Here is a 27,846-nt window from a genome sequence, read left to right as displayed (position 1 = left end):
TGCTTTTTCGTCTTATCTGAAATGACATGCATTCAGTTGTCATCAATCATACGGGGCGGGAAAGGAGGGACGCACTTGTGCTTGACGCTTGTGGCGCTTGCCACGACAGCTGCCGCGTTAAGACGCAACTTCGTTGTCGCTGTCGTCGTTGCTGTTACTGTTGCCCCACAATACTGTAAATGAGAAATGTCAGTACGTCAGTTATTGATAAGAGCCAAACCGTCATATATTAGCTTGAATGAGAAAACAAAACCAAAAACAAATATAGATAGATGCAACGCGATATCGATGACCGACAAAACTCGACGCAAACTCAATTGGCATTTTCGCTCAGTGTACGCGCGCATTGAGTGTGTTTGTGTGTGTGTATGTGTGTGTGTGCCGCAAGCTGAGTTATTTTCTTGCCTCTCGTATTTCAAGTGTTGCTTGTTGCTTGCTTTCTGTCTGCTGCTGTCTGCTGCTGCTGCTGCGCCACCAGCAACCACACTCACAACCGCTCAGTTCTCGCAGAGCTCTGGACAGTGTCGATCGGCAGCGCCAGCGGGCAAACGCGTGTGTATTCAACTGCAAAAAAAAAAAATAAATAAGAAGAAAAATTGAAGAAAAGAAAACGCAAAGCAAAGCATTTCACAATTCTATCAGCAATTGAGTTTTCATTATCGACGCATTTTCAGGGATTAATCTTAGAGCACCTTCTTGAGGTCTCTTCTTCTTGTGCTTGTGTCTTTATTCTGTGTTGTTTCATTGTGTGCGCGCGCAGCATAAAATCAAATCCTTGACTGAGTGTTTTGTGGTCGAGTGCGGCATTGAGTGCAAATTCCAGCTAATACCGAATACCGAATCTACTGAAATCAAGTTGATTACCCTCTGCAGCCAGTCAACACGTTCTGCAGCCCAACAACAAGCACAAGGTAACTTTCAAAGATATTTGAGCTGTTTCTTTACGGAATTTGAGGAATACAGAAAAAAAAACAAACCACAAGAATGAATTTACTAATATTTGGCATGCCGAAAGCGAAATACACTTGCAGATCGTTTTATAAGTGGTCCTGAGAGCACTCGGAATACGAGTTTTTATAAGACTTAAGAAATTTGTGAAATCAAAATCCACTCGTGATCGTTATCGCAATACATTGTCAATATATTTCTTCTAAGAAATTCTTTTCAAATTTGAAATATTACTTTCAAAAATATTAATATACAAAAAACATAAAATTTATATAGAATTTTTGATCGATCTAATTTAAGATTCTTTATTGCTTATTATCTACTTGAATAAATTTTCTTAAATTCCATAAGCCTTACAAAAAGAATCTGTCCCAACATATTTACTGAAAGAAAATGTTTGTTATTAATCTAATTAGAGATTCTTTCTGGGTCAAGATCATAATTTTTAGAAAGATTACCTAAAAAAATTTCCTTAAATTTTATAGGATCCACAAATAGAATCTACCAAAACATATTTACTAAAAAAATTATCGCTTTTAATATAATTAGAGATTCTTTATGGGTTCAGATTTTAAAGAATATGTTCCCTTAAACTCAAAAGTATATTTGCTAAAAAAATGACTTTTTTCAATATAATTTGATATCGTTTATTGCTTAAGATTGGAAATTTTAGGTAGAATACTTCGAAAATGTGTTCTTAATTGCAAAAGTCACAATGAAAGAATATACAAAAAATTATGAATTAAAATAGATGTATTTTTAATTGATCCAATTAAGGATAGTTTACGGGTGAATATTATTATCTTAGAACAACTTCCTTATCTACAATTTTCTTTCAAATTCCTCAGTTTGCTTTATAAGAAACTACTATCCGCATTTAGATTTAAATAATGAACTTGCAATGAACCCAAAGCCAAATATATTTATATTATTATTATTATACAACTTATCGTCACACTATATAAGAGCAGGCAAAGTAATATCTTAATAGCGCACTTCGGCTGATATCTTTAGCGGAAAGGGTTAAACATAGTATAAGTCAGTGGACTTGTTTAACGCGCAACTGCGACTTGAACGTCAACAAATCGAATTACCATAGCATCAACTACATCCATATAACATGCAGTTGAAAAGATTTGCCAAGTGGTTTGGCAATCATAGCAACGCCTCTTTAACTGTCTGTCAGACTGTGAAGCTGTGATGTTGTTCAGGTGTTGTTGTTGTTGTTGTTCGTGTGTTGTTTTGTTGTCGGGTTGTTTTGATTGTCAGGTTGTTTGGCTGTCACGGCAAGATTTTGGTTGTACGTGAAAGTCTCTGCTAAAAAGTGCACGAGTGCATTGCGACAGATATTCAGATGTGTGGGAAAGTTGCAAACCAGACGACAGACGACAGACGACAGACAACTGCAACTGCAACTGTAAATGCAACTGCATCTTAGACGGCAACGACATCTTGGATTTTGCTTATAATGTCTTTATCTGATGCAGGCAACGACGACGCATCGACTTGGCTGCCACTTAATTAACATGTTGTTGCAACAATGCACGCAAATAACTTCATCTCTTTGCAATTGTTTCTTTTTCCTTTTTGCAATGCCATGCAATCGACTCTCATAGTCTAGTGTAAGACGCAATTCCATTCCGTAACTGGTTTCATTTGTGCTGCACATAGAATCTTGTTTATCTTAAGTTTTGCCTCGATTTTCTTTTCTTTCTCGCTCAACTTTTGCTTTGAGTTTCAAACACACTTTTTATCACGCGCATTGTGTGTGTGTTTTTTTGTAGTTTCTTTTATTTTTCTAGTGAGTTTGCAGTTTTTGGTGTTGAATCCAAAACAAAACCTAAAAAAAAAATTGTATTTTCTGCACTTTCATTCGATTGAAACTTAAGCCAATGCCATTGTATGCGTTTATATGATCACGTTAGCTCATATTCCGCATTATTTGTATAATTCAAAAGTTATATAAAGTTGGTGAAGAGCGAAACTGTGAAATGAATGAAAGAAACTGGCGCTTTGTCTTTTCGCCTAAATGCCCCTTGACTTTTCGACGAGTCTTTTGTGAGAAAGAGACCCAAAGATAAAGAGAGAGCGAGAGACTGAGTTGCTCTTTGTGTGTCAAGCAAGGACAAGTAGGCTATTGTATGGTTTCCCAAATTTCTGCTGCTGCTGCCTCGAAACATGAGTGGCGAAAACAAAAGAAACGCATATATACAGGGTGCCAGCTAGGCACACACAACCTTGCCACAATTTTTTTGCTTACCTGTTTTGCCACTAAGAAAATTTGTGTCGTTTCAACAACGCTATGAAGCTCTGCTCTTAATGGGGTTGCCAACAGCGAGAGTGTGTGCGATTTTACACACACATACACACAGGTAAATGCGTTGTTTACACTCGAATGCATTAGATCCACCGAAAAAAAAAACAAATAAGAAAGCTAAAGTCGAGTGTGCTCGACTGTGAGACACCCGGTTCCCATATTGAATAATAACAAAACAGAGCGGTCGGTATTCTTGTGAAAATATGTAAAATTAATATATCAATAATATACTGAAATATGCCGAAGGCTATATTTGGTATTTCGATGTACTTTTGTATTCAAAGCGAATTTAAACGATCACGCTCGACTGTGAAATACCAGCCATATTAAATAAAAGTAAATCAGTGTAGTAATATTCTGAAAATATACTAAGTTAATGTTCTATATACCAAGGGCTATATTTGGTATATCGATGTACTATTACATTCAAAATTTAATGAAATATACTAAAATAAAAAAAAATAAAATATACATATATTGAATATACATACATAAAGCGTATATTTTAGTAAAAGCCAAACAGTGCGGTATTATTCTGAAAATATACCAAAAATATACGAATATACCAAAAAATACTTGATGTATTGTTCTGAAAATATACCAAATTAAGATAAATACTAAAATATACTACACACTATATTTGGTATATATAATATACTATTACATTGAAAATATACCAAAGAGTACAAAATAAGCTGGATCTCTGAGATCCAGGGTTTCATACGGACATTTTATTTACTTGTTACATTCAGTTAAAATACCCTTCTACCTTGTGGGTAGCGGGTATAAATAACAAAAACCATAACCCCAGAGCACACAGTTAGCTACCCATTTAGCGTACTTTTATACAACGTGAATTCACGCGGAATCTTTAAACGTTTAGCTGAATTTAATATCCGGGTGAGCTTAAGTGATTTTTTCTCTTTTATTTTTTTCATCTTTTTTTTTTTTGGGAGCATACACATATATCATGTGTTTATGTGTGTGCAGATAGAGAAGGGATATTATGTGGTCTCTGAGTGTGTGTGTGTTGTGCTTTTAGCTGGTAGTACAATAAAAGTGTGGCGGGGGGGCAAACAACAAACAGCTAAGCCAATTGGTAATATGAGTGGGTCAGGACCTGCTGAAGCTGCTGGCTAAAAGGCACAATACTTATGTGCATAGTGTTGTGTATAGTATTGTCGCTAAAGAATGTACATAGTACTCGGTTTTGTTCTCTACATCTCGCTCTCACTCACTCACTCACTCACTCACTCTCTCCCAGACTTTTCTGCCAGGATATTGCCAAAACACAAGCGTTCTTTTGCCTATCCTTTGTGAATTTTCAATTGTTCTGTGACCACAAATAGTTTCGCCGAAAAAAAGACGGGCTGCGGGCTTGGACCGAGTAAACAATGGCACTACACAACTTGGTTAGCTGCATACAAGCGGGGCGGCGACACGCCCTCAAGCCAGCCTTCAGTCTGTGTATGTGTATGTGTGTGTGAGTGTAATTCTAGGCCAACATAATATGCATAGGCTGGTTCCATATTTATATTTGCATAGTGCGGAAGAACTAAGACTTGCTTAGCTTGTCGTGACATCACAACAATTTAAGAAATTTTAAACGAGACATTTATATAAACAAATTCTATTTTATTTTAATTCACTTAATGGTATAAAACATACCTTCTTCAATATTCATATTCATATTTCTTTGTATTTGCAACAATTTTTATATCATAAACTACTTTAATTGGTAATTTATATTTTAGTTGAAATCTATACCCTTAGTCCATTAAAAATGAATATGACAATTCATGGAGTGCATGGAAACACTTTCTAGAAACAAGAAACAAAATCTTAAGTCAGACTGAGATTTAAACTGGAATTAAAAGATCTTATTTTATAGGCTAAATCCACATTTAAATATATTAGTAATTTTCATTTTATATTATATTAATTAAAGGTATTTAAATATTAAATTTTAGCATTCATTCTACATTTATATATACATAGAATAAGAGACGCTCTAAAAACAAGAATTGAAATCTTGAGTTTGAGAAATCCTCAATCATAATAAATTAAGTATTGAAAAAGGAATTACAGATTGGCAATTCTGGCAACAAGATTTCAATCTTTTATCATAATTTAAAATTCACACAAGATTTCCATCTTCAATCTTGGTTTAGAATCAAAAGCTTTCCAAATTAAAAAATATACTGCTTGTTTCTTAAAAGAACAATATTGTATTGATCTCATCATCATCATGATTCAAGAAAATTGTCATCTTTTTTCTATGTAGTCTGTAGAAATTAGAGTTTCTAAGCTCGTCTATATATTACCAAATTTTAAGCAATATTAAACACAACTGTCTAGTTTTTTTATTTGAAATGAATTTAACATTATTTTTTGTTATATGGACAGACTTCGTTTTTATATTTGCAAAGCCTATAGGAAAACATTCTCGAAGCTCGTCTTCGATTTGCACTAACTTCAGGCATTTAAGAAAACACTTTATTTTTTATTTTGGGGGGTCTGCCGCACAATTGTTTTCTTTGTGCCAAACCGTGTTTACTGAACCCAACACAACTGTACACAGAAATCACAGAGCGTAAATAAGTTGATGGGGTTGTTCAATATGCGCGAGAAAAAAATATATAAAAAAAAAATAAATAAATAAAGAATATAAAGAAAAGAAGCAAAGGAATGAAACCACGGTTGAATGCGACTCGGATAAGAGCAGGTACGATATACCACGATATAACATATACTGCGAAAGGCGGAAAAATCAATCAATCAGCTAGCTAAGGTAAACAAATATTTAAAATGCAAAAGTAAAACAAATTTCACTCGCCTGCTTGCTTGACAGCAAAATAAGTCACACACAAAATACTTATATAAAGTAATTCAATCTTCCATCAAATGAACTCGAAAATTAACTCGGCAGAGGTTATCGAACTTCGATGGGTGGAGAAAACCTCAGTGAGGAAACACTTCCAACCTCATCCTCAACCACAACATACAAATGCAGAATAATTTCATTTTATTGCGTAAAATTCTTTGCTGCTGATTGTCAATTTGAAGTGTCATATCTTTGGCAAAAAGATTCACTTATTTTATTTCATCGAGCACAGCTATGCAAGTTATTTTTGTGTCACTTTGCACACTCTGTAATCAGTGGCAAACAGGAAAATAAAGGGCATGATGGAACACAAGGAAGAGTGTTTATTTATTTTGTATTGACACAGCACAGAGGAAGATAAAAATTTGATAAATTACTTCCGGTCTGTTTATCTCGTTACTGAAATTATCAAAAAGAATTTATAAATAGCTGAGAATGAGCATAATCAATATTAAGTATTATTTTAAGCGAATTCTGTAAATTTCTTGAAGTTAGTAAAATAAAATTTACAAAATATGCTAAACACACAATGCGTTTAGTATTTAATATATAAATATTTAATATTATTTTTAATAGGTTCTGAAAATTTCATAAGGATTAAACTAAGAGTAGTAATATACTATTATTCAATATTATTTTAGGTCGGTTCTGAAATTATCAATAATATAGTCAATAACATTTACTAAATTTTGAGAAAGTTAAAGTCACACCTTAGCATATCCTTTAATTCAGCAGAATTTATAAATATCAGACAAAGATCATAACTCTCAATATAATATTATTGAATAATATTTTAATCGATTTTTGAAACTCTCATGAAGATTCCCAAAGTCATACCTAAGCATATTTTTTAGTTCATGTTTAATATATCATCATTAAATATTATTTTGAATAAATTCTAAAAACTACATAAATATAGTCAACAATAATTCTTTAACTTTAAGAATGCAAACCATATCTTTAAATATATCATCATTAAATATGATTTTAAACAAGTTCTGAGAATTTCTTGAAGATGGCCAATAATATATTCGAAACTTTGAGTCACACCTTAGCATATCTCTTAGTCCAGCACACTTTGCTCGAGTGTGTCACCTTTTCAATTGTTTTAAATTGCATATCGTCTGCGACGTGTTATACTTGAATAATAAAATCCATAAATAACTTGCTTTTTGGGTGCTCGAGTGTATTTCATATTTTGTCTTCCATGTTTCCATCCTTATTCAACTGAATCTCACACCGAATAGGTCAAATAGTCAAATGCTGGGAGTTCTGCAACTTGCTTTCTTGCTGAATTCCTTTTACGGAATCAAAACAAAATATTTTTGCACAATTTGTGCAAGCAAAGCGTCTACGTGATGCTGTCCAGGGGCAGCTACGTGACGCTCGGCGCTGTCCAGGTGCAACCCAAAGGAAACAAGCAACAGAGGCAGAATTAGTTTTCCAACTGGGAACTGCGAATTGAGAATTGAGAACTGAGAACTGGAAAACTGGGCAGCAGCAGTTGTTGTTGTTGTGCTTTGCTCCCATGTTCACTCAATTATTTATTGCATTATAAGTTGTTATTGTTTTTGATACATTCGTTTTGGGTGCTCTTTGCCATTGCCTTTGACTTTCCACTTGTGTTGCCTTTGTTCGTACGAGTTTGCCTTGAACCACGTCCAGGCGTCAATTAGTTAAGTGAAGCAAACCAATTGCAATTGCTGGCACTAATGAAAGATATATCCGTTCTTTAACAGACTCAGATCCAGACCCAGACCCAGACCTCAATTGCATTCACACATGTCTCGAAACTTGACAAAAAAATACAAGAGAAGAGATGCAAAATGCATTGCTGCAATGCTTTTGAATAATTTATTCAGTGGAATTGCCGTTACGCCTGCCAACACTTCTTCACTTCTTCAGTTCTTCAGTTCTTGTTGAATGCCAAAGCCGGGAGTTCTTATAGAGCACAACTATGCTGGATTTTGAATGCAGTCAGTCAGGCAGTCCAGGGCAATTTTACAGCAGTCAACTTACCCATAAATTATCTCAATTATTGCCTTTGAAATGAAACGAACGAAAGCAAAATGCTCTGGCAGCTTCACATGCTCGCCAGATGTTGCTGCAACGTGCGGCATGAAAATGTCAGATACTGCATGATTTCTCGGATTTAAAACATTTCCCCAATGCTCGGCTGATACCCTTGCCGATGGGCATTTTAATTGTGTCAGGCACTGCAGTGAATGAAGAAGCGTAAATTTATGCAGATTATGTGAAGCGATCTTCGAGGGAAGCTTGTTGAATGAGCTCTGGAAGGGAAGTAATTTTCAGATCTATGACGAAATTACTCAATTCAATTTTCATTCCATTCAATTCTCAATTTTTAAGTTAAATCCTATAACTTATTGTGTCGTGTATCATGTAGTGAATGAAGAAGAGTCGCTTTATGAAGATTATGAAATGTAATCTTTGTTGAAAGCTTGTTAAATAAGTTATTCAAAGGAAGTTAGTTTCAAATCGATGACGAAATAATTGAAGTAATAATAAAGTATAAAAACTTGGCATTACATTCTAAAATTTTAAATGAAACTACAAAAATAATCGTGTCATATATTATGCAGTAAATGAAGATTATTATGGAGATTGTGTGATGCGATCTTTAGTGGAAGGTTGTTGAATGAGTTCTTTAACGCAAGGAAGTTTCAGATCTCTGAAGAAATAATTGAAGTAATAATAAAGGATAGAATCTTGGCATTCAATTCTGAAGTTTTAAATTAAACCTCAAAACTAATTTCCTGACATTTCATTGAGTAATTAAGTTGAGTCGCTTTATTATGTGAAGATTATGTGAAGCGGTCTTTATTGGAAGGTAGTTGAATGAGTTATTCAAAAGAAGGAAGTTTAAGATCTATGATGTAATAATACTATATAGTTGATAATGAAGTATAGAATATTGTCATAAAATTCTGAATTAATAAATTACCACCACCAATAATCAAGTCATATATCATCCAATGAATGAAGAAGAGTCGTTTATGACGATTATGTGAACCGGTCTTTAGTGGGAGGTTGTTATTCAAGAAAGTTTAAAATCTATAACGAAACAATAGAAATAATAATAAAGTAAACAATATTGTAACAAAATTCATAAATATTAAATTAAATGAATGAAGAAGAGTCGCTTTATGTAATCTTTGAACTCTTGAAAGAAAATGTATGTCGAATTAATAGAAGTAATAATAAAGTATAAAATCTTGCCATTAAATTAAAAAATGTTAAATTAAACCACAACAACAATCTTGCTCATAAATCTAACATAAACTTCCGCTAGAGCATTTCAGCTTCGGCATATTAAAATCAATTTTTCGTGTTTTATTTGATTTTGTGTTTTTGGAACGGTCTCAATTTTATTTGGAATTGTCCAAATTAATGCGCACACATGGCGGTGCTTTTATTTGTGTTTGTTTTGTTGTATGTAGTTCTTGTTGTTGTTGTTATTGTGTTTAATGTTTGTTGATTTAAATATGCGTTCATATGTGATCCAATTGAAATTTTTATATATATTTCGAAATTGTATTCATTAGCCGGGGCATTATTGATGCGCAGACATGCTGATAAAGCCAATTGCGTGTGCATTGTATGCAAACATCAATTAGCCTAATACTACGTGATGTTATTAGTAATATGATTTAAAGTTAAAAGGCTCGCAAAAAGTTAGTTGTATATTTATTTAATATTTGCTCTTTCATTGCATTTCACACACGCGGCTAATTGACTTTTGTGAGTATCTCGAACAAAACATTCAATTGGATCGAATCACTGAGCTGTTCGTCTGTGAACCCAACTTACAATTACAATTAACATCAGTTTCGTGAATGCTTCAATGGGCTGTGGGCGATTTAATCGGGTTGGTGTTTGGGTGTCTTTTTTCCCAGACTTTCACTAACTTTATTTATGGTGTGAATTGTGCATGTGTAACACCGTATGAGTGTGTGTGTCTTTGTGTGTGTGTGTTGGGCATTTTAATTGAAATTGCGTATCAAGCATTAATTTCATTTAACATTTCATGGGACAGCCGTCACGATTTAAGTTGGGTTCAACGTATTTGCACATATGGCATGGCCCAAGGGAGGGGGTCTGACAGGCGCCTGTTAGTATGCAACAGTTTTTTTTTCTGCTGTTGCTATTTCAGTTTCTGTTGTTGTGTGTAACACAAACTGGACAGTTGAATGTGAAGAGCGAAGAAGTGATGGAGTTTGCTCGTTGCCCAGATAGCCTAGATAAAATTCATTTCACTTCAAGTGCTTTACGAGATGTGGCGATTGGATGAGAGAGCGAGCGAGTGAGTTGATGAGAATGCTCGTTAGTAGCTTTTGAGAAGGGTAAACGAGCCTTTAAAAACTTTATATAGTTATTTATTAGTTTTTATTGTTGGAGAAGTTAAAGCTTAGAAATGTTTTGTTAAATTTGGCAATTTTCTAATATGATGTAATTAGAACCATTTTTGGTTGTAGATAAAGTACTTAGAACTTTAACTATTTCAATTTGATTTGGTTATTCATTTATTTTCATTCTGAGCAATTTTCTAATATGATGTAATTAAAACCATTTTTGGTTGTGGAGAAATTATTTATTACTCAAACTATAAGCCTTAACATTTATTGCTCGAAATGAAAATAAATAAATAAGTGAAGTTTAAGGAATACTGAAGAATGGGGCAAAAATAAATATAGAAATAGCTATAATAATAAATAAATTCATAAGGATTAAAAACAGTTATAGATATAACCAAATGTATAAGCCTAAACATTTCTTACTATGATTGAAAACAAATAAATAACCAAGTAAAGTTAAAAAGACTAAAAGTAGAGAGACTGAAAGCAAAATAGATGAAATTTGTTGTTTAATTCACAATTTTCTAATAAAGAATAATAATTATCTGGGGTTCTAAAGTAATTATTTGTTATTAAAGTTATTTTAACTTAAAGCTAAAGCCTTAAAATGTTGGTTCATGTTACAATTTTCTAAAATGTTATATCGTTAACTATTTTAATACAAGTTCAAGTTAAATATTTTTTCGAATCTCTTTAGTCTTTTTAACTTAATATTGTTATTAATTTGTAGTTATTTCTATCACCAAAAGATAAAGTGTAAGTTTATTCTCATTATCTGAAATTTATAGATGCGCTTGAAATAAGATATTTGACCTGACCTTCTGCTATAATAATATATATTATTGGAAAATCTTTTTTGAAATTACCAAAACGATTTTAAAATAATATTTACCATTTCAAAGTGTGATAAATTAAAAACTGTTTTAAATTCTAATGTAGAATGAAAACAGTTTTGATATACATTCTTCCTTTACAATGTTATTACTCCCACTTCCACCCATCTCTCGTGCAGGGTATTTAAACATATATTTTTATAAACTTAATTAAGCGTAACATGTTTATGCTTTTATTGAAATAATTTTTGCAAAAAAAATTAATTATTGACAATTTAAAGCAGTTAATTCGCGCTTGTTAATCGCTAAATAGATAACTGCGAATCTCTTTGACGTTCCCGGGTCAAAACAACCCGAAGCTGACCAGAAGGTGTGGAATTACTTGCGGCTGGTCAACATCAACATCAGCAACAACATCAGCAACAACATCAACAAGAACATTAACAACAAACAGCATCTGCATCAACAAGATGCGATGCTTAATATTTGAGAACTTTAAGCTTGTTTATTAAAAATAAAAACTCTTCTCATCTTCAGGTAGACGGAGTTGGAAGTTTGGAAGTTGCCGCCGCTTTGGGGGCTTCTCTCTCTCTCTTCTTCTTGCTCTTACCTCTTTATATTTGGCGTTGTTTTCGGTTTCGGGTTCTTTTTTGATGTTTTGTTTTGCTTATTTTCTGTTTGCTGTTTTACTTTTTGGGGTCTAAGCAAAAGTTTTCCACTTAAAGGTGAAATGGCTGCTACTAGTTTTCGGCTTGTTCAAGTTGCCAGTTGCTTCCCGGTTGCCGCTGTTGCTGTTGCTGTTGCTGCTGTTGGTTGTTCGTTGTTGGCTGCTGGTTGTTGGCTTGTTGCAAGTACTGCTCGTACTACATATTGTTGAAATGTTTTGTGGCTCTTGTGCCTTGTTGTTGTTAGTTGCTTAGTTTGTTGTAAGTAAGTTTTTGCCTTTATTTGGTTTTTTTTTCTGTTCATTTTTTTTTTGGGCAGCTTCTCATTGTACTTCATTTATGCTGCTGTTGCGGCATTTTGTGTAGTCCTTAAAAAAATTTTCAACATAAATAGCTAAATTGCTTTTCAAGCAGCTTTTGTTTATTAGTTTGCTTCACTAATCCTTCAAGTAAAGTTTTTCAGCATCCTTGCCAACACAAATTTGATCGAAATTCTCAACACTTGTTTGTGTTTGTGTTGGTGTTGTCGCAGATATTTATAATAAATGCAAATTAAATTCTTTGCAAATACACGCATATTTGTTTGTGTGTGCTGAAATTTTATTCAAAAAATCATAAAGGCACAAACTTGACGTTGACGTTGCAGCTTCATGTTTGTTTGTTTATTGAAGGGAATACTACGGAGTAAACACACACAAATACTGAGAACTCTTTTCATTGCGTGGCACTGAGTGGCTTGCAGGATGGAGATGGAGATGGTTGTGCGTTGTACGTTGTACGTTGTGCGAGGCGTTGTTGTCGTAACCCAGATAACGATAACGTCACAAACAGCAAACAGGAACCAAGAGAGTTAGAGACTGAGAGAGTTAGGGGCAGATGACTTGCACGTGAATTAGCAGAGACAATAGCCCATAGCAATGCAAAAACCAATTAAATGTGAGTGTAGCTGCCAGTTCCAGAGCACAGACACACACACATATACAGACAGCAGACACCGACAAGTCAGTGGCATAGTGAATCTATATAAGGTGTCGCATATGTGGGCACAGAATTCATGGGCTTGGCTGCTGCTGTTGCTGCTGGGCCAAGTTATCTGCTCCGCATCAAACAAAAGCTATACGAAAAGCAATCAAACAATAAAAGTAGTTGCTGTCCAAAACAACAACCTGCCACGCCCCCTTTACTACTGTCAGACAAGGAGGACTAGGAGTGTTATGGTCGTCTCTGGTCCGCTCTGCTCTGCTTCGGTTTGCTCCGCTTCTGGTCTGGCTTTCTGCCTGCCAAATGCCACACAATGGCAATGACAAATTTATGCGCCGCACGTTGTTCAGCATATCCTGCCTCACACACACACACACACACACTCACACATTCCCATTGCAATTAAAGCGTGTGGCAGACAAAGGTTCGCCGCTGTTGCAAGTGCCTGTCTATGTTTGAGCCTAGAGATCAGTTGCCCCAAAATGAAGTGCATGCGAATTGCAGCGCACTTTTTTATTGCCGTTACCCATACAGGGTAGAAGGGTGTTTGTGCTGGCAGGAAATGTATGTAACAGGCAGAAAATGTAGCTCCGTTCCCAAAAAGTATAGGCCGGAGACGATATAGCCATATCCGTCTGTCTGTCTGTCTGTCAGTCCGTATGAATACATAGATCTCAGAGACTATAAGAGATAGAGCCATAATTTTCTTAGACAGCATTTGTTATGTATAAAGGCCGATGACGTTTGTTTCAAATTGTTGCCACACCCACTCCCGCCCCTGCGAATCAAAAAAATTCGGATAACAAGCGTAATTACACCCGCTACCCATAGGGTAGAAGGGTATTATAACTTTGTGCCGGCAGGAAATGTATGTAACAGGTAGAAGGAGGCATCTCCGACCCTATAAAGTATATATATTCTTGATCAGCGTCAACAGCCGAGACGATATAGCCATGTCCGTCTGTCCGTCTGTGTGTCTGTCCGGCTGTCCGTATGAACACCTAGATCTCAGAGACTATAAGAGATAGAGCTATAATTTTTTTTCGACAGCATTTGTTATGTTTGCACGCAGATCAAGTTTGTTTCAAATTTTTGCCACGCCCACTTCCGCCCCCGGAAATCAAAAAAATCGAATAACAAGCGTAAATTTAAAGCTGGAGTTGCAAATTTTGGTATATACTATAATTGCTATAGTAGTTATCATTCCTGAAAATTTGGTTGCGATCAGATAAAAATTGTGGAAGTTGTTAAAGAAATACTTTTGTATGGGCAAAAACGCCCACTTACTAGGGCTCTTAGTTGCTTTGGCTGACAATCTGGTACATTGCGCCGTCTATGGTATATTTTGAATGGTGTGCTGTATCGATATACCAAACATACCATTTGGTATATTTTTAGTATTTTTTAGTATTTTCGGTATATTTTGAAATAATACCGCAATATTTTGCCCCTATTAAAAATGGGTAGCGGGTATCTCACAGTCGAGCACACTCGACTGTAACTTTCTTACTTGTTTTGAAACTAGAGTAGTGAATTTTGGTACAGACAATAAAAACTATAGTATTTATGATTCCTGAGAATTTGATAGCGATCGGATAAAAATAGAAGACATTTAAGAAATACTTCTGTATAGCAAATTATGCCTACTGCAATTGGGATTTATCTGACAATCCATTTCGAATGAAGTACTATATCAATATACCAAATTATACCCATAATAATTTAATATGTGTAGTTACAATAGTATTTGGTATATTTTTAGTATTTTTGCGGAATTTGGTATATTTTAAATAAATACCTCACTGCTTTGCTTTTATTCACTATGGGTAGATGGTGTTTCATAGTAGACTTTGGTATATGTTTAGTATTTTGATCTATATTTTTTTCAAACTATTACCACACTGTTTTGCTTTTAATTAAAATGTGTAGCGGGTATCTCACAGTCGAGCACATTCGATGGTGGCTTTCTCACTTGCTTCGCAACTAAATTTACGACTGTAAAAAACTCCAAGGGATTAATTAAAAAATTTGCTGCGCAGGTTTTGTGAGGGTTTTTGCAGCAAACCAATTTGCCGACTTGATCAAAACTATTTACAAATCCAGCAATTTTCTAGCTGCAACTTCGAAATTGCATAACTAACACAAGTGCCAGCTGCCAACACGTATCAACGTATAATGGGCAATGACTGAAGGAAGCGAGAAAGAGTTGAGAGAAAGAGGAGCTTCAGGGTGTCCCTTCAGGCAACTGCAGTGCGGCCAGGCGCAGAGAGGCGCAGCCGGAAGCAACTCATGACAATTAAATGCAAGAAATTGCAATACTCAACCAGTTGGAAAGAGAGGCACTGTCATTGTGCAAAAGAAAGAAAGAAAGAGAGAGAGAGAGAGACGGCTAAAAATAGAAGAAACCAAGAGTAATGATTTGAAGTAGTTGTGGAAAATGCAGTTGAGCGGAGGCAGAAACAATTTGATACAATTAGATTTTACAATTTTCATTTCAAAGACATTACAACACGTTCTCTGTAGCACAGTGTAAGAACACTGGTCAACAGCAGTAGAACAGTAACACAGCATCACAGCAATTACAACAGCAAAAGTAACAACAACAGCAAAAGTAATAGCAACAGCAGTTGCGGTAGTAAACTTGCAATCTAAATGGCCAGGCTTAAAGTTTGCTGTTGCTGTCGCTGTTGCCTTTTCAAGTAGCTGCTCGGTTGACTTTTAATTTCACAAAGTTGCAAATAAAGCAAAGCAATTAGTCCAAATTGAATGTCGACTCTGGCAACTTGCACAAAATATATACGAGGTCCTAAGTTTATAGTCAAAACTTTGCTGTATTTATGGATTTCCTAATTATTAAATTATGGCCAAAGATTTTTGAATTTAATTTTAATCAATTGGAACTTAATAAAGACGGAAGTGGATAGATTTATGAGTTGGGAAAAGTTTGTTAAAATGTGATGAATAAAATTTCCGCTTTCGAAATTTCAAAATTATGAGATTGCTGTTAAATGTTAAAATCATTTTTATATTTCATTAATTAGCACATACACTGTATACAGCAAAGTTTTCTAATATACTAAAAAATCTATATAAAGCAATATTTGACAACAACATTAAAATAGCCTAAGTAAAGAACAGAGCTTCGTATATAAATACACAAGTTATTAAAAAGTTATTTCAGTCGGTGTTAAATATTGTTAAATGTCAAAGTTTTATTATAAATTCAGAACTAGACAGAGAAAAAATCTATATTGATAAAATCTTAAATCAAGATTTTTTCGATCTTAAAAAGAACAAAGAAAGAAAGAATTTAGGTTCAAACAATCTTAAATCATTTTAAGATTTTTATGCTTTTTAAGATTAAAAAATTACCACAAGAATATTTTATCTTAAAACAATATATTTATGTTGAAAATATCTTAATTCAAGATTATAGACTCTATAGATTCTTAAAACTCAGTTTCAGAAGATTTCTTATTAATTAAGAACTTTAAATAAGGAGATAATTAGAGCTAAAAGTTAAGACCAATGACTCAAATATAAATTCAAATATCTTGAAATTATGTGTAAACAATACGAAGATTATGCTTTATAAAACCTTAAGTTAGATTTAATTCTTAAATTTAAAGTTACACACTTCTTACGCAATTGTCTTGCAAAGTAATTGGATTTGAAATGGAAATTCTAGTTAAGAATTTTTTTCGACCCCTACACTTAAATTTTCCTAACGATATCAAAAGAATTATAAACTTTAAATTCCCTCTTGGTTCTTAAAACAACATCTCTCAATTCCATTATACTTATTTGCATGTTTATGAATAAAATATACGTAATGAAATGTGCGAGGTATTTGTTATTTGAGCACGCTCTTCCACGCTGTTATTATTGCGTGCATAATAAATGTTTACTTGAATCTGAAAACTGTTGCTTTTAAACATTATTTGCTAGACAAACTGTGGCCGCAGCGCGTCTCTAATGTAAGTTTAAACATCGATTTAAGATTCACTTAAAGTTGTGTACGCTCAACGTGATTTAGTAGAACGAGTCACTTTAAATGTTCACTCAATTTCTGGGGAAGGGAACACTTTAAAACGAGTGGCACACGTTGGCCTGGTTTATACATTGAGGTAACAAAGTGCAGAGCTCAGTGTTCGCGGACGAGGTTATCTACCGTTTTGTGGTCGTCGACTCATTATCTGCATTGTCATTTTAATTTCAGATTTTCGTTTGTGATTCTCTGCGAGCAGGCAGGCAGCAAGAGCAGCACCAGCTGAAATGAATCTCTTAATAACATCCGCGCCCGCACGGGCGTCGTTGCTCCATTTCGTGCTGGTCACATTGGCGCTGATGCCAGCGTTGATTTATGGCCATGGTCATCACGGCAATGGCAATGGCAAAAAGCATGCCATCGCACAAACCGAATTCGCCCACGGTGCCCACTTGGTTATGGAGACCCATTCGGGTGAGGTGCATGTTCGTCCAGCTCGCGAAGCATTGCCCGAGGAAGCAGCAGCTGCACCATCCGCTCTGCCCGTGAGTGGGTCAACTGTAGGCGGTGGTGTTGGTGGTGGCCAGAACAAGCGTGTGAAGAACAATAATAAGAAATCAAATAAAGCACAGCATCAGATGCAGCATGCCGGAGGCTCTGGTCGTCGCAGTGGCTATAAGAAATCCGCCCAGCTCAATGGAGAGGAACAGCAACAGCAACAGCAACAGCAACAACAACAGCAGCAACAGGGACACCACAACAATGGCAAACAGCAGCGACAACTGTCCGTGCAGCATTCGCAACGCGAGCATCAGCATCGCACAGGCAAAAGATCAGGAGCTAAGAAGGCAACCGAAAAGGGTGAGCGCTAAAAAATATGTGGCATACTTTTAGGGGCAAATGGCATTTCGAAAATATATTTGAGCTACTATTTGTATGTGATTTACGCTCAAGTTGGAGGATGGGTAACTAAATCATAACTCAAAATAGGCTAATAAACAACTGTGGAATGAAGATTTATCAGTTATAATTAAGGCAAAACAGCGTCTGAATAGCATAAGAGCGAGCAAGAGAGAGGGAGAGAGAGGGAGCAAAGTCGACAAGCATACGAAATACCCTACTCAAAATTGGCCCAAATATCTAAACTGCTTTGGCATTTAAATTCATGCTTTTAATATAAAATACACATGTACTGTAGACAGGATACAGAAGGATACAACATACATGTTTGTGTGTGTGTTTGTGTGTATACTTTTAGTGTATGTTGAATACGTTGAATGGTCCTTATTATTTCCGGCTACAAATCCTCAAAAGGTAGTTGGCGCCCAAGGCAAGTGACGCATACAAACGACTAACTTAACAGAGGTTTTACATTAACACACACACACACACACCCCAGCACACACACACACTCATTCACTGTGTGGTCGCATACTAAATTAGGCATCTTTGTGGGCAGCACACACAGTCTGTTGTCGACTGTGGATATTGCGAAATTGGGCATTATGCGAAAGGAAATGGTCAGACAATGAGATGTAGGACATCAAGCACGATATCCACAACAAATAGCTAAAACAATTTTCTTACATTTTAAAAAAGGTTTACTGACATCCTTCAAGCTTTACCTACTTTATCTTTGCCCGCTTCGATGCTCACTTTTGCCGTCGCATTTACTTTGAATAACAAATAATAACTTCATACGTATGCACACACACAATTCGTATGTGTTTGGCATATATATCTCATTCGCAGGACCGACCTGTCGCTATACGAAGAGCTCATGGACGGAATGTGATGCCAAGACCAATATGCGCACGCGTACTCTATCGCTGAAGAAGGGCGAATCCAACTGTCTGCCCACTCGAACCATGCAGAAGGCCTGCAAGAAGGGTAAGTCAAAGAGATACTTAAGCATACGAAACTGTCGGTTTTGGATTAGCATTTGCCTTGATTAAGTTGCATACTCAAGACATTAACTTACCATATAACATTATTGAATTGCGCCTCCTTGATTTTTGTATTTGGTTAACGGATGCTCTCAGAAAATTAACATTGACTTAACATGTAAATCGGTATTGAACATCTTTGCTGATTATACATCATCGACGTTAAATCACTTCTTCGGGAAACATTCTTCATTTAAGTGTGATTTAAAAGAAAGCTTTATTTGTATATTGTCATAGGTAACATAGATAAAATGCTCTTTATTGAGCATTTCAATTATGACTAATTTAGGATTCATTTAAACCATTTCTTCAATTTTAGGATTTTCATAAAATAAATGGATTACTGTGTTGTTGATATGAATAGCTTTAGTAATATAAATTCTATATCAATCAATTACTTTAACAATAAGACTTTTCTTCATCAAACAATGATCAATTCAATCAGACTCTCATTTCTTTTAAAAAGATTCCTTAACATATTTTTAACAGCCACAATGTATGTACATAGTTAAGCTAACATTTCTTTAACATAAGTTCATTAGCTTGCTATTACTTTTCCAGCTTTTCTCTACGATGGGTTGTTAACAGAAAATTAATATTGATTTAACATTCAAATCGCTATAAATTTCTTTTCTAATTGTACTTCATCAACGTTAACTCACTTCATCGGGAAACATTTTCCATTTAAGTGTGATTTAAGATACTGTTAAAACATTGATTAGCCTGTTACCAACAGCTTTTTCTAGAGATAGAAGCAGTCTAAATTCTGTACAATTAAGTTTGATTTCAAATTCATGTTCAGCATTTTCCAATTTTTGAAATAAACATAACATAAATCTATAAAATAATATCAGTAGCTTTAGTAACAAAATTCCAATCAATCACTTACTTAAATAAACTTCAGCTAATAATCACTTTAGTCAGATCTTTGTTTATACTAACAAAATTCCTTAACATATCTTTAACAGCACCAATTTGTACAGTAAAGTTAACATTGATTTTACATAAGTCGTTTATTTTGCTATTACTTTTTCAGCTTGTCGCTACGAGAAGAGCCCCTGGTCGGAATGCATTGATGGACAGCTCACTCGCGAGGACAAACTGAAGCCATCCGAAGACGGCAGTCCACAGCCTAATTGCAAGCCGGTGCGCGTTATGAATAAGAAATGCAAGTCTGGTGGAGAGAGGCAGACAGCTGGAGGTGTTCGCTCCACCAAAGAGCGCAAGCACAAGGAGAAAGGTAATAAACAATATACAAAGTATCCACAATCAATCATTTAACTCAAAATATTTTGCAGGCACTCGTCGTACATCGCCTCAGGCTTAAGCAGACGGTCATCAAATCGTCAATCGATGTAAATCAAAGTATTTAGTAACAGCGCATTAACATTTTGTAGCAATAATTTTACACAAAACTTTTGACTAGCCGCAAGGTCAGTTCGAACAAAGTATCCATAATACACACATAAAAATAAATTGCTATTTTTATAAACATTTTAAGAAAACGCCTTCGTAGTTGTCTTTCATTTGGACCTTTATAAAATTGTTTATTTTATTTCTTTGTAATATCATTTTGCACAAATGCTTGAGAATCTTTTTGTTTTGTTTTTAACTGCATTCAACTGCAGTCACAATAAATACGAAATGGGCGAAGAAAATGGGCATGTAAAACGAAAAAGTTGAATGCAAATTATAAAGTTGATAATGCACTACAATAAAAAAACAAACAGAAAACTAATTAATTCTAATGGCGTGCGGCATTCGAGTATCTGTTGTCGCCGTTGGGAGTAGCCTCCATTGTTGCCACCAAAGGAGCCGCCTCCGCCACCGCCACCGCCTCCACCATAACGCATCATTGGCCTCTGATCGTGCATGCCATTCATGTTTGTGTTTGATGATTGGTTGCCGCGATTGCCGCCGTAACCGCCATAACCATTAAATCTGGAGCCACCGCTGTTGCCGTTCATCGAATTAAAACCGCCACCTCCACCACCTCCTCCATTATGTCGCCCAGAACCGCGACCGCCACGACTGCGTCCATTGCTGCCGCCTCCACCGGATTCTCGAGCAATGTACTCCAACTCAGGGTTCACATTCTGATTGGCTTCGCGCAGTATCTCAATCAGAGCTCGCGCACATTTGGCATTTTTTCGCGTAAAGAACGCATAGGAAGTGCCAGTCGTATGCTTGCGTCCTGTGCGTCCAATCCGATGAATGTAATCCTCCGACGATTGGGGAAAATCAAAATTGATAACATATTTAATCCCGTCGACATCAAGACCACGCGCTGCCACATCTGTGGCCACCAATATGTTGGCACGTCCACTGCGAAAATCGTTGAGCACATTGTCGCGATCCATTTGCGATTTGTCGCCATGAATGGAGCCGACGCCAACGCCAAAAGCATTGATAAATCGCGCCAGTTCATCGACCTTCTTCTTGGTGGCAACGAATATGATGATCTTGCCCGGTTCCCTGGCCTGATCGTAAATGTGTGAGAGCAGATCCTTCAATTTGCTTCCTTTCTCGTGCTCAGCACAAACTTCCACATACTGACGTATATTGTGATTAGCCGACAGCTCCAAGGAGCCAATGTTAATCTAATTGAACAAGTAGAATTATGAGTTAAAACCTCTACAATTTAAAGGGAAACTTCACCACTCACTTGCATATAGTTGCCAAGGAAATCTTCAGCCAGTTGTCGCACTTCCTTCGGCCAAGTGGCGCTCCACATGAGAATCTGTCGATCGGGTCGTATTTGGCCAAGTATTTTGCGTATCTGTGGCTCGAAGCCCATGTCCAACATACGATCCGCTTCGTCCAGCACAAGGTAAGTGCAACGTCGCAGATTTGTGGTACCTCCTTGCAAGAAATCCAGCAAACGTCCCGGCGTGGCAATCACAATCTGCACGCCACGTTCCAAATCGTTGGCCTGCTTGGAACGTGGTGCACCGCCAAAGATGCATGTGTTGCGCACATACGCATTGGAACCGAAATCGTTGGCCACCGATTGGATTTGTTGCGCCAGCTCTCGGGTGGGCGCCAGCACCAGAGCAATGGGTCCATCGCCACGTTTTAACGGCTCCTGCCCGTTGATGTGTACGATGGCGGGCAAGATGAATGCCAGCGTCTTGCCCGAACCGGTTTTGGCAATACCCACGAGATTGTTGCCTGAGATCACAATTGGCCAGGATTGGGCTTGAATTGGAGTCGGTTCTGCGTAGCGTTGACGTTGTATCTCATGCATGCAATAGTCCGGGAAGCAGGCCTCATCGAAATACTGTATGGGATTGGGTGCGGCACCACGCACTGTGATCTGATGCTGGCCACGATAACGTTCCACCTCCTGTGGTGGTCGATTACGTGTTTTCGGGTGCTCCTGATAGAAATTGCGCTGAAACGGTTGCAATCGCATGTCCGACCAGTTGACATTGTGCAAACCTAAAAAGGTCAAGTATGGATTAGATAACCGTAGATAATGAGTTATGAGATTACTCACTGTTAAAGTCATCGTTCACTGCACCAGCTCCACGATTTAGGCCGCCACTGCGACGTTGACGACTCTCGATGCGTCCCGAGCGTACTAAAATATTTTATCAGCTTGTTAAATATGCTTTATAGATTAACATGACACTCACCTCCACCTCCCCCACCACCACCGCCTCCAAAGCCACCGAAGCCTCCAAAGCCCCCAAAGCCCGAACGTCCTGTAATAATTGATGAGCTCAATAAGAAAATTATGTCGATTTATTGTTTTTGTAAGCTTGAGCAATACATACCACCTCCGCCGCCACTTCCACTTCCGCCACCGCCACCGCCACCAAATCCACCGTGTCGAGGTGGCGACATAATTTACTCTCTAAGCAGAGCGGCTGAGGCACAAACGAAACAAAAAAAACGTAATAATTGTTTTGAACCTGCCCCAGCTTTTGTTTGGCTTTTCTCTTCTTCTTTTGCTAAACTTAAATACAACACAAATTATGCTTAGCAGTTTAAAATAAATTTTATATAGTTGTTAAGCTGACAACGTAACAATACGATTTAATATGAATTGTTTAAAGACAGCTTCAAAAAAAATTTGCACAGTTATGTGTGCTTTGTTGTTTGTAGAGGTGGAGAATCATCGTTGACACTATCGATATATATTTTTTTTTGCAATAGTTAAAATATCGATTGCTTATGGCAAACATCGATTTTTTCTAGTGCGTGCGTATTGTAAAGTAGTCGTTATTACAAAAATTAAATTTTAGCTGAGGGCAGACATTTTTATTTACAAAAAGTGATCCATTTAATGAGTGTTAACAGTAAACTTAAAAAAAATCTAAAAATTAACATTTAGTTACGGTTTTAGTGCAATATTACAAAATTTCCAATGGTTGCAAAAAACGCGCGGAGTTGTAATCATCTTGGCGTAATTTTCACCGAAATCTATACGATTTTAAAACAGTTTAATTTGCATTCGACTGTCATCGTTGTAATGCGTAAATAATTGTCAAATATAATCAATAATTTGAGAAAAAAAAGTGAAATTTAATAATAAGTAACGGCATTTATCATACTAATTGTGATGAAAGAAAATTTGGTGAGTGGCAGCAGATTTAAATATACCAAAAAAGACTTCTGGTATTTTTTATATTATATAGCAACAGTTATGTTTTCATTGTGTTGCGTTGTACAATTTAAAATTTAGTTTGTTTTTAAAACCATTGAAAACCCCTTTCGGTACATCGTTTTTTGTTATTCATGTTTATTCTTTGCCATCATAAATTATTCAACCACATAAAACTGTTTTCAACGATGTGGCAACACTCATGCACTTTACAGCGTGGCAACGCGAGCTTAGCTAAAATGTAAATACCGAGTTGGCAGCTTTTTATAAGCGCGCTAATATTTGAAACTGCTAGTAACTTCAACTTAACGAAGACACTTTGTAGCAATCGTTATTTACCTGTCACCGCTGTTAGTTTTTGGGGCAAGCTACACAAAAAATGTGTAAAATTATCCTCGGTTGAATTATACAAAAATGTCAAATTTATTAGTGGCCATTTCGTTAATTTGAATATCGAAAAATAGTCTTATTTATTTGAATCGGCAGACAAACGTTGCAGTTTAGCAAATGACTCCAATCGCAATAGGGCGTATGCTATATAGGGGCGCACGCTTCAGCCGCAAGCTAATAAACACATCTCGAACGCTCACATCGGGATTATGGCAAACCATGATCAATAGTGTCATGTTCAACGCGCAGGCGGGCATCAAATGCACAGAGGATAGAAGAGGGGCGAGTAGTATACCGCATTGGAGTACGAGTACGAGTATTTATAGCAGTTACATTGCTCGCCCAGAGCGGATGTATTTCGTTCATCGTTATTACTCGACATGCGAGAAAACATCGACGCAGATATTGTCAAAACTATTTCCGCAAACATCGATGGAGTTGGATGACGAGGAGAGTCGTGCGCGACGCAAGCGAGAGGAGGAGGAAGAACTGAAAGAAATGGAGCGCGCCTGGCAGCGTATGAAAATTGGATTCGCCTTTTTTGGCATTGGAGGCGTACTCCTTTCATTTTGGGCTATCTACTTCTTTGGTAAGCCAACCGTCGATGAGCAGGGCAACGAGATGATCGATGAGTTTAGCGCACTGCCAACGATGCAACAGTATTTGGCACGCACGTTCAAGTCCTTTAATCATTTCCAACGGTTCATCCAGGAGCCTTCGAGCCAAAAGCTACTGCCTGATCCGCTCCAGGAGCCATACGTACAGCCACCCTACACGCTGGTACTCGAGGTCAAAGATCTGCTAATCCATCCGGATTGGACCTATCAAACGGGCTGGCGTTTCAAGAAACGTCCCGGCGTCGATGTCTTTCTACGCGAGTGCTCCAAATATTTCGAAATCGTTGTGTACACCGCTGAGCAGGGAATGACTGTGTTTCCACTGCTCGACGCCCTTGATCCTCATGGTTATATCATGTATCGTCTGGTGCGAGATTCCACGCATTTTGTGGGCGGACATCACGTCAAGAATTTGGATAATTTGAATCGCGATCTCAAGCGTGTGGTCGTCGTTGATTGGGACAAGAACTCGACGCAAATGCATCCGGGAAACACCTTCTCGATTCCCCGTTGGTCGGGCAACGATGATGATACCACTTTATTCGATCTGATATCATTTCTGAGCGTGCTCGGCAGCAGCGATGTGGACGATGTGCGTGAAGTCCTGCATTATTACAATCAATTCCAGGAGCCAATCGCCCAGTTTCGTGAGAATCAGCGCAAGTTATCGGAGCAAATGCAGGCGGATGAAATCGAGAAACTGAATAAACCAAAGCCCATGGTTAAGAACTGGTCGCGTGGTTTTATGAAGCGTTGAGAACAAAAACACTTCACTCAAGTGGAAAAGCCTTTCACTCGCTCTCTCTCTCTTTTTTTGTGGGGGCTTTTCGAATTCTACTTTACGTTCCTGTTGCATTGTTGTGACTTAACAAATGATTTCTGAAAGATATATATATATATTTAAGTATGATAAAAACAGAAACGGTTCAATTAGTAGATTAGTGAAAACTGTCTGATTTTATTTTATATTTTATCTTTTACCATTTTATGTCATTAATTTATTTTGAATTGTGTTGCACAATTCTTCTCAAAGTTGTTCATGATTACGGAACTTGAACCTTTTATTCATCTGAACTGCAATATAAAGTATTTATCTTTTGATCAAAGAGGTCTGCAATATCAACTACATGAAATGTGTATGTATATTTCATAGGTCTATTAAACCATAAATAGTCTCTAACTTTTTATATTTAATTAGCTAGTTAAATTACTGCTAATTTAATTTTTGAAAAGCTCTGCTGAATTTGATCAAATTCTTCATTTTCGATTTAACTTCAGAATCTTTAGCAGCCGCAATATCAAGTATACGCCAAATATATCGTGTGATCACAAATGAAACTTTGCGAACTGTAGCTAAGTTAATTCATAGTTATCTTATTATATACATATGTATATATAGTCAGATTTTAATTTTAGTTTTAAAATTTCAATATCAAGTATACGCCCCCATTCCTAATTTATTTAATGACCAAGCTGAAAATGAAAATCTACAGCTTGGCTACTTTGTGGTAAGAACAGACTGTTCTTTTGAGATGATAAACTTACATATCAAAAACCTGTTAATTTCACTCCCTTATTTTCAATATCAACCTGAAACTCTCTGTATTAGTATTAGTACCGCGTAATTTAACCGCGTTTCCACGTTCTCCTTACACAGTTAGTTATTTAACTTGGAATTTAATTTGTTTATTTGCAAAAGCAAATATATGTTCCACATTTCTTATTTCTGTGGTAATCAAAACTGAAACTGACAAATTTGTAGCTTTGTTAATTCGTAGATCAGATTAAATGGTTTAAGAGCCGACTGAATGCTCTGTTTCACTCATATATTTTCAATAGCAAACTAAAACACTCAAATTTGTATTTTGAAAGCTCCTAGCTTAACTATTAGAAGACCTTTCCTTTACATATTTAATAAGTAAATGAACTTGTAAATTCTCTCATTTATTTACAATATCAAGTACACGCAATGTAGGCCACATTTATTTTATGACAAAAACGGAAACTTAGTTGCATTCATTTATTTTATATATACAATCAAAACTTTGTCAATCAAAACCAAAACTGTCAAATTTGTAGCTTAGTAACTTCGTAGATCAGATTAAATGGTTTAAGAGCATACTGTTCTTTTGGAACAGTAATCTTGTATTCAAATACAAACTGAATAGCAAACTGAAACACTCAGATTCTATCTTAAAAGCTCGTAGTTAATTTTTCTCATTTATTTGCAATATCAAGTATACGCCATTATTGGCAAATTTCTTTTATGACCTAAGCTAAAACTGTTAAGTCTGCTTAATTACTTCGTAGTTCTCTCAAATGAGTTGGAGACTTTTTTTTAGATACATATTTCTTAAATGATCAACAATAAAACTATCATATCTGTGGCTAAGTTACTTTTCAGATCTGATTAAATGGTTGAAACGGCAATCTATCATTCAAATACCTTTTATTGCCACTTATTTATTTTCAAAAACCAATTGTATCTAACATGCTTGTAGGTCTATCATTAAAATATTCTTTATGTCAGTTAATTAACCTTTAATTTTACTACAATATTTTCAACAGCAAGTATAAGCCCCGTATTCCACATTTCTCTTTTGATAAAAGCTGAACGTGTAATTTCGCTTAGTTACTTCATAGTACTCTTAAGCTGTTAGTAAGTTCTTTGTTTATATTATATATGTTATGTCATCTGCTAGCCAAGTAACTTTTAATTTCTCTCATTTATTTTCAATACCACAAAGTCAAAGCTATAGCTACTTCGAAGTTCTCTTAAACCAGTTGCAGAATTTTCTTTGAGTATCTATGTAATCCATTTGTAGTAAGTATACGCCCCGAATTACACACTTAGTCATCATATGGCATCAAATTCGAGCGCATATTCGAGTTTCCTGAGCTGTGCATTGATCTGAAACTGAAGAATCTGCAGCTCATCCTCTGCGATGAGTTCACTTACACCTTCCTTCGACTTTAGCATGCTGGAATGCATCAAATCTCTGACAGTGTGAAAAGTCGCTTGCTCTCTCTTCAAATTCTTGCGTATTTCATACTGCAATCTCTTCACATTGCAAATTTTACGAGAGCGCGCAAGGAAATCCAATTGCCGCTTACAGGTGTAGAGCACCAGGAATAGCCAAGCTATGAGCAACAGGACAAAGAGATACGGCGAATCCATGTTTGAATTGTAAAGTGGTTTTAACTGAAATCGAAATCTATATAAGTGACACTGACACACAAACACACACAACGCGACACGAATAATTTCTCCCAGAGCGGAAGCAAATGTTAG

At 36.2% G+C, this 27,846-nt stretch overlaps 3 protein-coding genes and 1 long non-coding RNA gene across 6 annotated transcripts in view; 2 read left to right on the top strand and 2 right to left on the bottom strand.

Moving 5' to 3' along the window:
- The window catches only part of LOC133840951 (uncharacterized), a 191,585-nt gene that overhangs the window by 47,378 nt on the left and 116,361 nt on the right, over positions 1–27,846 (bottom strand). The gene's annotated exons all lie outside the window — the stretch shown is intronic.
- On the top strand, positions 508–20,443 carry LOC133844048 (probable serine/threonine-protein kinase irlF). Its single transcript, XM_062277874.1, has 5 exons — positions 508–911; positions 17,224–17,853; positions 18,745–18,882; positions 19,975–20,178; positions 20,237–20,443. The coding sequence occupies exons 2-5, from the start codon at positions 17,280–17,282 to the stop codon at positions 20,263–20,265; spliced, it is 945 nt and encodes a 314-aa protein (XP_062133858.1). The 5' UTR covers positions 508–911; positions 17,224–17,279; the 3' UTR covers positions 20,266–20,443.
- Positions 20,454–23,054, bottom strand: LOC133844046 (ATP-dependent RNA helicase p62-like). 3 transcript variants are annotated; one of them, XM_062277868.1, is made up of 5 exons: positions 22,718–23,054; positions 22,571–22,645; positions 22,438–22,521; positions 21,604–22,379; positions 20,454–21,538 (listed from the first exon to the last, which is right to left on the bottom strand). In XM_062277868.1, exons 1-5 carry the CDS (start codon positions 22,785–22,787, stop codon positions 20,648–20,650), a joined length of 1,896 nt encoding a protein of 631 aa, XP_062133852.1. In that variant the 5' UTR covers positions 22,788–23,054; the 3' UTR covers positions 20,454–20,647. The 3 variants fall into 3 exon arrangements, with proteins under 3 accessions (XP_062133852.1, XP_062133853.1, XP_062133854.1); XM_062277869.1 differs by having other exon boundaries at positions 22,577–22,645; XM_062277870.1 differs by having other exon boundaries at positions 22,583–22,645.
- LOC133843340 (mitochondrial import inner membrane translocase subunit TIM50-B) lies at positions 23,894–25,471 on the top strand. Its single transcript, XM_062276846.1, has 2 exons — positions 23,894–24,219; positions 24,286–25,471. Exons 1-2 carry the CDS (start codon positions 24,055–24,057, stop codon positions 25,309–25,311), a joined length of 1,191 nt encoding a protein of 396 aa, XP_062132830.1. The 5' UTR covers positions 23,894–24,054; the 3' UTR covers positions 25,312–25,471.

This window comes from Drosophila sulfurigaster, chromosome 3 (genome assembly GCF_023558435.1).
Source record: "Drosophila sulfurigaster albostrigata strain 15112-1811.04 chromosome 3, ASM2355843v2, whole genome shotgun sequence".
NCBI classification, from domain to species: domain Eukaryota; kingdom Metazoa; phylum Arthropoda; class Insecta; order Diptera; family Drosophilidae; genus Drosophila; species Drosophila sulfurigaster.
The sequence above is the reverse complement of the archived record's forward strand: the minus strand, read 5'-3'. Positions and strand labels throughout refer to the sequence as shown.

Bases quoted from the DNA above. Each gene is read 5' to 3' on its own strand.
- LOC133844048 (XM_062277874.1), top strand. From the start codon at position 17,280: ATGAATCTCTTAATAACATCCGCGCCCGCACGGGCGTCGTTGCTCCAT. The intron at 18,883-19,974 runs GTAAGTCAAAGA...TTACTTTTTCAG, and splicing joins GCAGAAGGCCTGCAAGAAGG to CTTGTCGCTACGAGAAGAGC. The intron at 20,179-20,236 runs GTAATAAACAAT...AATATTTTGCAG, and splicing joins GCGCAAGCACAAGGAGAAAG to GCACTCGTCGTACATCGCCT.
- LOC133844046 (XM_062277868.1), bottom strand. From the start codon at position 22,787: ATGTCGCCACCTCGACACGGTGGATTTGGTGGCGGTGGCGGTGGCGGA. The intron at 22,646-22,717 runs GTATGTATTGCT...CAATTATTACAG, and splicing joins TGGAAGTGGCGGCGGAGGTG to GACGTTCGGGCTTTGGGGGC. The intron at 21,539-21,603 runs GTGAGTGGTGAA...TTGTTCAATTAG, and splicing joins TCCTTGGCAACTATATGCAA to ATTAACATTGGCTCCTTGGA.
- LOC133843340 (XM_062276846.1), top strand. From the start codon at position 24,055: ATGACTCCAATCGCAATAGGGCGTATGCTATATAGGGGCGCACGCTTC. The intron at 24,220-24,285 runs GCGAGTAGTATA...GCTCGCCCAGAG, and splicing joins GCACAGAGGATAGAAGAGGG to CGGATGTATTTCGTTCATCG.